The sequence below is a fragment of the Alosa alosa genome, chromosome 14 (genome assembly GCF_017589495.1).
Source record: "Alosa alosa isolate M-15738 ecotype Scorff River chromosome 14, AALO_Geno_1.1, whole genome shotgun sequence".
NCBI lineage: Eukaryota > Metazoa > Chordata > Actinopteri > Clupeiformes > Clupeidae > Alosa > Alosa alosa.
The window spans coordinates 20,240,055-20,252,550 of record NC_063202.1 but is presented as its reverse complement, the minus strand read 5'-3'; the positions used below and the strand labels follow the sequence as shown (position 1 = coordinate 20,252,550).

Sequence of the window (12,496 nt, the reverse complement as noted above, 5' to 3'; positions counted from 1 at the left end):
AGAGTCCGACTGTCACGTCATCAACTTAATATCATGATTTAATAAAAATTGTAGTGCGCGTTAGGTCTAGTTTTACATTATCAGGCCTTATTATAAGAAATGAATAATATTTTATAATTCTTTTCGACTTTTGAATCTCTCCATGATTGCGTGGTATTTTGATACCAAAGTAATGAAAAAAATACGTAGCAAACTGCAATAAGGTCCAAAGAGGAGTCTGTATCATGAGGTGTGATTTTTACGAGAGGCATTTGATAAATAAGTTGGACATGTAGGCAGTCCAGTGGATAGGCTATTGGGTTTGTGTGTGTGTGTGCGCTGCCGCATAGTCGATGTGGCATGCGTCCTCAAGCTGACAATAACCAAAGGTTAAAGACTGAAGAGAGCGTACAGAAAAGTCCCAACAGTGAACTACTAGTAAGTATATTGGATGTCATGGATTGGATGCATTGGATTAATAGAAGCGTCGAAAGTGATTTACTGTCGAGCCAATTCTTTACGAATTCCCAACTTTGGAAACCTGAACTTTATAATCAAATACTGAATATGGAGATCTTCTACACTTCAACCAGGCCTACAGAGAAGGATAGAGGGGGGGGGGCTTGGGGAAACGCATGGTATTAATTAGGCCAAGCTTATATGTATGTATGTAACTTATAATACCAAATAGTCGTTGAGCAAACAAAAAAGAAGCACTATTTCCCTTTACCTTACGACATGCCAAATGCAGCAGTCAAAACGCGCTAAATGCAGCAGTCAAAACGCGCGCTCACACATAGGCTAGAGAGAGAGAGAGAGAGAGAGAGAGGGAGAGAGAGAGATGCAAAAGAACCACACACCCATTCAGTAAAATACAGAGTATTTGTGGGAATATCAAACACTCTTCAGCTCACCTACATTACAAACGTATTGCAGAAAAAATGGTGATGGATCTATTTTTGTCAACTTCACAATTTTGAGGTTGGGTTGGTTATAACAATTTACGCATATGTGCATTTTGCTGTTCAGTGAATTCCTGTATATTTTGGTAATATTGGGGACGTCAAGGCTAATTTCTTTATACACGTTAATAGAGAGGCTCTGACACTCATAATGGTACTTAATCAGTGAAATTATTTTCGCTTGCAAGGAGACATGATCCAGTTGTTGTTCTAGATCACGTTTCAGATTTAATGATAGAAAATTGGCATTTCAGACGCCCGCGATTTTGACACTTAAATCCCTGGGTCACATGTTTCCACCTGCGATGGATAGCCTCACATTCGGCGACATAATTCATTATATCTACGATGGCGGGTTATGAGGCCGCAATTCAATGTCCAGACTCCAAACGCATTAGTATACCGCGTGTGGCAAGAGGTGTTAATCCATACAGGTATTAATTGAAACGGCCCTCCTGAATTTTACTTGACAACCTTCCATGTTGCTTAAAAAGTGACGTTCGCCATTGGCTTCCGCATATCAAACAACGACGTGTTTGATAATTCGGCTCGTAAGCGAAGTGAAGTGGCTCTGAAATCGTGGTGAGAAAAGAGAAATTCCGTGTGTTTTATAATACAAAACACATGTCTCAATAACCACAGGCCGCACAGCTGTGGAGACGCGGTCTGAAATGCCCAACAGGTGTTCTCGTTCCATCTCCCGTTAGAGCATGTTGACCGTAGCCTACCTAATCATTTAAAAAAAATAAATATATATGTATATATATATATATGTATATATATATATACATTTATTGAATTATCATGTTCTGAAAAATATCTAACAGCCTGTAAAGTTTATATGTGATCTAAAATCTCCAGTTTTCGTCCACCTATATGTCGACGAGGGCAACGTTCGGTGAACTTTGAAGTGGTTTAATATTTGCAGCGCTGTCTTTGAACATTTATACTCACGGAGTAATGGCAGGTTGTGAATTTTAATAGAATTTCCATTCTAGCAGAGAGGACATTGAGCTGAAGACATTATTGCGCAACACTGAATCAGATTATTCATCCTTAGTCCACACAACATTACACAGATATAGGCCTAGGCCTAATGGAAAAAATGACCAAATAAAATCACAATGCTGCAATTGGCTACAACCCCTGAGTTTAAGTCATAATATAAATGAGGTTTTAAATTCGTTTTGTCTAAATTATTAAGGTTTGTTGGTTAATTGAATCGTAAAATGTCATAAAAAACGAGTTCTAAATCAATAACGTAGTCACACATAATGACATGGGCCTCCGTGTATGCCCATGCTAATCAAGGAAATATTGTCATGCAAGGCATTATGCTACTTAAATGGACACGTAAATGGTCTTCGAAGGCCTGCTTAAGTACATTTTCTAAACTAAATTTTTAAATGTTAGACTTTTATGATGGATGGAAAAGGCCTACGATGAGTGAAGTGTGATACAAAACTTGAACATAAACGTTGTCTATTTTCGATTAGATTTACACCACAACCTTTTCAATGATTTAATTTTTAATGCAATATAGGACATGAACCTTAATTGGCAACGTTATCCTACGTCTCAATTAACGTGTCAAAATGTTGACGGAGTAGGCCTAATTAATAGCCTAATCCATTACCGAATATCTTCAAAAGTTTAACTTTTCACAACAAGATCCAAACTCAGTTTAAATTAAATAATGTTCTACTTTTCTATGGGTTGAATAAAAACATCGCAGCTAGCCCATTTAAAATCTTATTTCATCTCATTGTTTGATTTTCTACGATTTGCGCACCAAATGAAAATGCATTTTGAAGCTGGCTTTGGATGTTTTAAGTAAAATACATAGGCTATAAGGCCTCAATATCATTTTGACTGTATGAATTGGGATGAATACTACTGTATATGTGGGAACAAAACACTACATTTAAACATTTTTCTCCACATTGCAATATGCAGACAGATCAATCATCCAAATGGTAGAAAAAACTTGCAGCCAGCACTTTAACATCCAACCTATAATTGACAAAAGTTACATTCATTATTTATTTCCATTAAACATATTACAGTAAAAAGTAACCAGCCTGCAGTATTTTAGAATATAGCACATTAGTCAATTTGTATGTAAGTTATTCAATTTATGTACCAAAGACTATCCATGTTATGTGCCTCAACAACTACAGAAACAGACCAAACCAAACCAACTTACTCTGACATTATTATGCATGATCTTGAAGGCAAACTTGTAAAAACGTTCATCATTTGAATTTGTTGATATCTTACCTGATTGTTCCTAAAGTTATCAGAGCTGTGCACATGAGAAAGAGGAGCATGATGTGTTCTTGTCATGTTATTAGGTCTCACACCAAATGTTTCTAGTGGTTGTCGGACATACTTTGATCATATTACAGGAGTGTCTGTGAGAAACTAAAAATCATTTACCTGCAAGGACAACACATGATCGCCCCTATGTGTTACCTTTTGTATGGCATATTTTATATCACAAAAGTTGGAACTTATGAATTATTGGAATTCACTTGTTAGTTAAATTACAATATAAGTGAATGTATACTAATGCAATTATTGTTGTATGCTATTAAAAATATTATTGTTTCTTTTACCAAGAAGTTCTTACTCTAGAGTAGAAACCGATGCATCAATGTGGTTAAATTAATGATAACATTATTGAGATGTCTAAAATCTGATGACATATCTCCTTAATGTGCATGCGTGTATCTATGAGTAGGCCTACATTTGTGTATGTGTAAATGTGCAATGGACTGTGGGGGAAGCAGTCTATATTTTCTGATACTGAAATGTAGCTAATGAGCATTTTATCCTCTGTAAAATGTTTGTGAACCACCAGACATAAATCACACAGTAGACTTCTTTTTACTTTAAGTTGTCTGTGTCAGTGCCTTTACTTGGACGTTAAAGGACCAATTTCACCCTGACAGTCACCTCCACTTTGCTTTGACAAGTCCAGGTGCAAATTCCTGTCCTCTGGAAGCCAGATGGTTACTCTATTCTACTCAGTTAACCAGGCAAGGAAACATGCATACTCTTGGATTGAGCTGATTCCATAATATAGCCATACTGGGATATATATGCTGTTTTTGTTGTCAAAAAATGAAAATGCCACTGGACTTGATAAAACATGGTGCACAACACAAACAAATACACCCAGGGGCTTTAAATAGCCTAATAATGATAATAATAATAACAACAACGGCAAGGTTTTACAGAAGACGCATTTAGTATAGCCTACACGTCATTGTTTGATCTAGCATTTCGATTTTCCACAACAACGTTGTACTACGCAGGTTGCAGCATAATGTTTGGTACAATAAAATACAAATACACATCGCCTTGATTTATTTAGGGGCCAAATCAATGTGGTTCACTGATTACAGGGACAATTCAGCGGGAGACTGAAGTAGCCTAGCGCAAACATATTCAACATAAAACAAGCACACCAAAGTACAAGATTTGATCGCGTTTCAGGTGTAGGTTTCAGTTTGATGCCTGCGATAAATGAGCACATAAGACGAACATCAGGAACACAGGTGTCTACCTCAAACACAAAGAAATCAGTAAAATATACAGACACACGCGCACTCTGAGCAAAACGCCCACTAACCTTTAACCCCCAGTTTCCTAGCGACAGGGACGCGTCACTGGGACTGGTCCATCTGTATCCATCATGTACGCATTTGGATAATTTCGCCTCAGAAGTTTATCGCTCATAGAGTTGACCCTTATGTTCGAACACATCTCCTAGTTACACTCACTAACAACCCCAAAAACACAAATTTTCCACTAAGAGAGACGTGCTATTATTTCGTGCAGATTTCTTGGAACAGTGGTACAAGCCTGGCTGCAGCAAATAAGTGAATATGGCGTCTGGTTGCTTAGCGCTGGCTCAATCTTATTAGCTGTGTTGCTTCACTGACCAACCATCGAAGCAGCTGTTGCTAACTCTAGTTTCAGTAATACATTGTCTTAACTAAATATATTTCTATCAACATGTCGGACTCCGAGGAAGAGAGTCAAGACCGACAGCTGAAAATTGTTGTAATCGGGGACGGAGCGTCTGGAAAGGTAGGGGGATTTTCAGATTTGAGAATGATGGTTTAGCTAGCTTGCATAGCTGACGTTGCTAGCTTGCTTTGCTAACGTACATAATCAAGTTGATATTAACTGCTAGCCAACTTTGCAGGTCGTCGTTGTTTACCTGGTTTTGTTTGTTAAATACAAGATAAAGGAGACCGATGGGGAAAGAATACCCATTCATGATCAAAGACGTTTACTGAGACCCCATCCTTAACTCATGACAACAGACCATGACAACTTGTAGCGTTCGATAGCTGTTTGCCTCTTGCTGCCTTGTTGTCGATGCGTCAAGTGAGTCGTTTCAGAAAACCTGCCTGCTAACCACAACAGTGACACAGGACATTGAGTGTATGAGTTAGACAAAGAGGCAGGACTGTCAGCTCTGTCGCCCGTTATTTCATGGGCGTTTGGGTTCCAGTTTTGCTAATAATAGTTGGAAAGTGTAACATTAGAAAGTAGATTACCGTTACAGCTAGCCTGAGCGTTTATGTTATACAGTAATGTCTATCTATGTCAGAATAGCTGACTAAGCTTATTTGATACATTCTTTACCTCCGCTGACAGGGCAACATCATTGAACATTACTTTTGTATCTTAAGCAGTATGGTTTCCTGATGTGATCTTAGGCACAGGTACATTTGTAGCTAAGTAAATGCCCTTGATATGTGCTCCATAGTTTCATGATGTTGAGTTCTAGAGTCAGTGATCCCATTTGATATTGATCCCAATTTGATACACACACCTCAAACAAAGACTGAATAACTGAAACGACCTACAGTAGGCTATAATGCTTTTGGTGTTCATGGTAGCTTATTTTTATGTTGCGAAGCAGTTTCATCACTGCTTACACACACACACACACACACACACACACCACCACCACCACCACACCACAGCACACCACACACACACTCGCTCCTACCTAACACAAAGTATGCATGTGAAAAGCTTGCTTTGTAAGAGCTAGGTCTACATGAAACTACAGGTTAAGGCTTGTAAACCTATTAAGAAGCATGTCTTTTGCTGCAGTTGCAAAAAATGAAAATAAACATTAATATTTCCTTTCATATTCATAGTCATGTTGTGGTCATAAAGTTGCCCTAATAAAGTGTATGATTATTTGATATTTTTGTCTTGAAGCTTTGTAGCAATAGGGTATCTTAATCTCTTGTCTCACTCTGTGTGAACCACCTGTCGTAGACACCTGTTGATTACTGTGCAGACTCTTCTTTTAAAGGCAGCAGTGTGGGATGCAAAGACGGTTAGAATACCGGCCTGTATGATTTAGCTTTGCCTGCTTTTGGATGGATCCAAATGAAGACGATAATGATCGTGTGAGCGGTGGATTTTCTTGTCCGACTCTTAGACTTTTTGTTGATCTCTTATGGTCATCTCCATGATCGATGAGGGGGATTAAGTTAATGTATTTTGAATAGGTATTTATATAGGCCTGTGCCATTTCTAAGGTAATACTGTGTGCTTAATTCTGGCTTGAATCCTTTCTTGAGTAACTGCTTTCTAAACCTATTAATTGTACCTGGGCTTTAATCCGTAGTGCAGGACGGATTTTCCTCTTGGCGTTGCAGTTGTTGTAGGATAGTATTCATCTGGGATAAAGCCAGCATAGGTAGTCTTAAGGGCAGGCATTTTATACTTATGTTTGTATCACTGGGTGAATGTTGTGAACTAGGTATGACCTATGCTTTATCAGATCTTTTCCTTAAAATTACGTTATTGTTTATCAGAGGGCTTCCATTGTACATAATTTCTCATGTTGACTGTGATTTAATCTTTACAGTATTGTTTAGTGTAGGCCTGGTATTTGTAAGCAAGTTCTACCTGTTTGGTAGCTTAGAGTAAGTAGCTAACATATAATTGGAAAAATAGCTGTATGTAAATTGTTAGCCTAAATAATTGCATTATTTCTTAGCGTTGTCTTGACTACATTATGTGTTGTTTATCATAGTGTGATTTGTGTTTTAACATCCATTTTTAACCCTTGGGGCTATTGTTTTGCCACTTTTTTGACACCAAAACTTATTCTGTTTTTTACTGTATATATGTCTTTCTTGTCAGTTTTTTTCTACCATTTGTCCACTCCTCAAAGCTACAGTGCTTGACAGAGAGGCTGTGGTCTGGCTCCTCAGCTGCATCTCTGTGTATGAAACAGTAGGAACCATCTTCAGGCTGCTCTAATGAGCTTGACCCCCATCCAGCGAGCACACTCTTTTTAACGAAGCATGCACCAATATAAGGCTCTGTATGAAATGAAACATGCCCCAATATGCTCCCATTAAAAAGCCCACAGTATGGTGATCTATGTACTCCAAATGATATGTTATTCCATAGGCTGCCTAGTAAATTCTATGGCAACGGCCGCAGGGCTGCGTCAGCGTTAATGGCAGTGCACCACTGAACCGTGGGTGAGGTATGTTGACTGTTGATTGGCATGAACATTTTTTAGAACATTTTTGGAGTGACCTCAGAGTTGTTTGCATAATTACGACCTATTATAATTCTTATGACATTGTTTATACACTCGGAAGAGGGTTTTGCAAGAGTGTCCTCAGTCCATGGTCGCATTAAACAGCTTGAGATTTATGTCAATATTTTCATGCTCTTTGAGTGAGGAAAGAGGAGTATCACTAAAGACTGTCATTGCCTGTGAGCTGTAAGCCCAATAATTCCCACTCATTCCTCTCTTTAACCACAGGATTGAATTGAATTGCTAAGTTATATGCTAGTTTAATTATTAGCCTAAATATTTCACCTGTACAAAGCTTTTTGTAGTCTATCTAGGCCTAAATGTGTAATTTAAATGTAAATCAATTTGATTAGGCTAAATAAATGTGTTAATTGTGTATTGAGTTTTGCATACAGAATTTAACGGGGAGGCTGAAGGATTCTGGCGTTTTGCAATTTGATTCTGCATCTAGGCCAGTTCTAGAGCTTGTTTTTAAATCACACCATGACATAGGAAGAGCCGTTTTGGGGTATTCCACTGCGTCCATCAAAACTCGCTAAGCCCTATCTCTTGTGAGCCATGTTTAGCAAAGCAGAGAAGGTTGTCATGACAATGCAGAGCTGTTTCCTTTTGAATGGCTCTTGAAAACCCCCAATGATCAAGTGTGAACACACTGCTTCTCTCTGAAGTGCTTTTTGACTTGTTCTGCACTGAGAATTTCTGTTTAAATGCTCCTCCAAAGACTTTCAGACTACACACAGCGAAGTGAACAAAAATGAATGCATTCAAAGAAATAATGAACACAAAGAAATATAATTTCTCTCCCTGTCTCACACACACACACACACACACACACACACACACACACACACACACACACACACACACACACACACACACACACACAGACATGCTCACACAGACATGTCTTTCTCTGACACAGTACATTAACACTACCTCCCCCCATCTTTCTCCACTGCTACCAGGTGTCAGCTCAGTAGTTTGAATACTTTACCTGCTTGTCTGTGTCCGGCTGGGCTGGGCTGCCCCCCCATTCTAAACGGACCCTGTGACTGACAACTTGTCTGTAATTTCCCCCCTTATTAATGTGAATTTGCTCTGCAAATTGCAATGGGATCAGTTTTTCTTGGCCCATGTGGCGGGCCTTAATCCTGGCTGTGGTTGTCCATTTACAGAGCGCCCGCACCAGTTTATGAAAGGCTGTCCACTATGCGAAGTGGAAGCCTTCAAAAGTAGCCTGTTTTCCCCGACGATGGGTGAGAAACGCGGAACGTTGGCTGTGCAACTCCTGTCCATAAAGACGCACAGAATTGTTGTTAAACTGCAGGATGATGTGAAACTTTGCAGCTGTTATTTTTTGTCACTTTACTTGTTGTATGTGGCCTAGCCTATCAAAATGATGTGATATTACAAACTTTAATGAGCCTAATAGGCTATGAGAATTAGCCTCAGATGGTGGGAATTTAGGATACTGAGGTAGTGAAATAGTTTCAACCTGCACAAAAGCCTACTCTAATGAAAGTCATTACCTACTTGTAAAATATTAAACATGAATGTTGATTGCTGACCGTTATCCTTCACTGTAATTGAAATAAAACAATCAAGTGATTTTGTTTTTTAAATTATTTTATTAAAATGCATCACTGCTGCCTGTAATACGTGACTGTTTGCAGACTCTAAATTGGTGTAGGGAGAAGCGTATGCTGTTTGTCTTCTTGCTCACAATTGGCCGGTGGCCTTGCCAACGAAAACGGCTGGCTTGTTTTCTGCGTCCCCCGCATTCCTCAGTATGCCGCCTCCTTTTCAGCGGTGACCCCAAATCGCTCCTTCTCCTCTCCCCCACCCCCCACCCCCCTCTGGAGAGCAAGCAAGCCCGGGATTACGCCAGCGTTTACATGCCCTGCTTACTTCCAGTTGTGTTGTGAAAAAAGAAGGAGTGAGAGGAGAGATGACTACGAAAAGGCAAGAGGGGAAAGCCAGAGCTACTGGAACGCCAAGACAAATGCATCGCTCAGCCAGCGCGAGCATGTGGAATAGCTTTTTGCTGTCCAGGCGAGTTACCCTGGTGTTGTTAAAAATTGTTTGGGCTACCAAGATGGCCGCACCTCTCCCTGTTGCGTCAGTGACCTCTGGGCTTGTGGGATGTGTTTTCCAGTGAACGTCCAGCCAGCGAGTATTTAGTTAATCACAGATTAACTAGCTGTAAGAAGTATCCCTTTAATTTTTTACTACATTTCATTCCCTGTGGTTGTGGCAGATTTTTAAGAAGAAAAACATGCATTAAATGTTATGGTGTTTAATGGAAGATGGAAGTATTGTCTGTCTTTACCCCATTGGTCTGGTTCACTGTGGCTTTTAAGTGAGCATTACCTGTCACTAGAAGATACCAGTTTTTTTGGTTGCAGCTTCAGCTTAACGTAATTTTTCTGGTTGTGCGGGCAGACCCCGTGTGTCAGTTTTTCTCAGTGTTTCTGCAAGCGTACCATTCTAAAGTTAGCTATTAGACATGCAACACTTCATTTTTCTCTCCCCCTCATCCATCAAAGTGAATTAAACTTGGCACATCAACCCTGCACGGCCAATTCCCACGGACTTTGGAATATGAAATGTCATCTTTTTTTTTTCGTCTTCTTCTCCGAACTCTCCTCCGTGGGGGAAAACACACAGACAGCATCACACACTTTTGTAGTGTGCGGCAATTACTGAGGTGGGAGCCTGTCTGGACACCTGCTTTTCTAATTGCTGGGGATATTTATCCCCTGCCTGCTGCCCATGTCATTTTCTGGAAAATGTCACAGATGCGGGACTCACCCTCCCACCCAGTGATCCCCACTGTCCTGTCAAACTCCCCGAACAATTTAAATGGACTGTCGGGAGACACCTTTCCTTTCCTGTCCCTCACTCAGAGATGAGACTGTTGGACCGTGTTTACACCTGGTGTTAACATGCGTCTTCTTGGGTGATCCAATCACGAGTGGACAGCTCTAGGTACAGGTGTGAACACACTTCAAATGCATTGAGGGTGTATTGCGATCAGGTCATTCAGTTCACATTCAGAGGTGGTTTGAGATGCACATGGCCACGTTCTCTAAGCAGTATGTACCAGGTCTGTGCGATAATGTGGGTATTAAGTAGGATCATAAATAAAAGTGATGTCTAATGATGATAAGCTTTGAAAATGTTTAGATGGATAACAGCTAACCGCTTGTACAGCTTGTGGCTGGTTAAACGCTAATTTAACACATATAATGATTTCGAAGTTTGATTGCATGAACAAACCTTGAGCGTGCTCCTTTTCTGACTTACAGAAGCAACAGCCAGTCACATCCTTTGATTATGCTGTGTGTCACTAGTGACACCCAAACAACCAATCGTATATCAGTGGTAGTGTAGTGCAGTCTGCTCGCCACTTGGCACTATGGCTGTTTTTAAAAGTTTGACAAGGTCAGAGCACGCTCTTGTGGAAACTTTGTAGGGTGGTAACCATTTTGACCAAGACCAGAACCGCAATGAACCCGTGTTCTCCAGAGGTAGTTAAAAAGACAAAAGTGCCACCACTGCTGCTGACTTCAATGGAACAAGTTTGGCATAAAATGACAGCAAAAATGTTTGAATAGCTGTGCGCTGTAGAGACCACTATCAGTCAGAGTGTTAATCGAGACTGCAAACAAAGCCAAAGTTAGTTTTTTTTGTTTCATTTAAAAAATGGTGTCACTTAGATGCCATTTTTGGCAGTTCTACCGCTAAATATTGATTACCGTAAATTGAGCCCGGCAGCTGTACCAGACCGTGAGGTGTGAGGCTATTTGAGAGGTAAGCAGACGGTTAATGACCCAAACAGAAATATTCATGTAGGCTGAGGGCCTGAGGGCATGTAGGCTAGAGATTATCAGTTGTCTTAGGCCAATCAGGGGAATATGACTATGAAAAATAGTTTTTTTTTTTTTTTTTGTGTTCTTGTTGTTACATAGACTGTTACCTTAAATGTGTTTTTAATTACTGTGTACAGCTACTGGTTAATAGGCCAAATATGTGATGATACTTTCTTACTTTCTTATAGCCCTAATCCTTAACTTGATGCACAAAGTGTCTATAGACTATTACTCTGAATTGCTCAATATATTACACTATGGAATTGGTGGAACTGCTGAACATTCAGTTGATCTGTGAGTTTGCATGTGTTATGAACGCAGTTTTCACCTTGTCTTTTCCTTAGACGTCTCTGGCCACCAGGTTTGCACAGGAGGCCTTTGGGAAGCAGTACAAACAAACGATAGGCCTGGATTTCTTTCTGAAGAGAATAACCTTGCCAGGTGAGAACACCATACACACACACACACACACACACACACATTCAGTTATTTAATTTCATTCAATTATGGTATACATCAAAAATGCAATGACCCACCTCTGTTCTGATTGAATTTAAGTGAAAAAAGTGTGAGTAATTTCAGTCATAAGAATATTAGAATATAACATTTTAAATAGAAATAAAAGGCAGTCTTGCTTTCTTTCTGGGCTAAATCAATCCGCTGTGTTTCCTCTGGACTGTCCTTTATTTTCCCCACTGTGTTTGTTCACTGAGTGGATCGGATGTTTACTCCCATCACCTCAGAGTTTGGACATGCTAAAGATGTTTTGTTGAAGTTCGCTAAAAGCTTTTTCTCCCCTTCCTCCCTCCTTCTTTGGCTTTTTTAACTCTCACTGGCTGTCTCTGTGGTGTTTGCACTGACAGCCAGACACAGGACGTGTGTGTGTGTGTGTGTGTGTGTGAGTGTGAGCGCTTAAACGTGTGTGTGTGTGTGTGTGTGTGTGTGTGTGTGTGTGTGTGTGCCTCTTTCTCGGTGGCTCCTTATTGTGGAGTGTCTGCCTACACTCACTTTTATTCCCTCTGAACGCTCTTCTCTCCAGAATAAACACCTTGGTTTTTTTTTCGTCTCTTTGAAGGCAAAGGACGACG

General features: G+C 39.9%; 1 protein-coding gene across 1 annotated transcript in view; it reads left to right on the top strand.

Moving 5' to 3' along the window:
- The first annotated feature begins 4,622 nt into the window (after nt 1-4,622).
- rab28 (RAB28, member RAS oncogene family) overlaps nt 4,623-12,496 on the top strand; it is a 31,257-nt gene continuing 23,383 nt past the window's right edge. The window contains exons 1-2 of the mRNA XM_048262169.1: nt 4,623-5,039; nt 11,753-11,849. Of these exons, the coding sequence (XP_048118126.1) occupies nt 4,965-5,039; nt 11,753-11,849 (172 nt within the window). The 5' untranslated portion in view covers nt 4,623-4,964. The remainder of the gene's footprint in view (nt 5,040-11,752; nt 11,850-12,496) is intronic.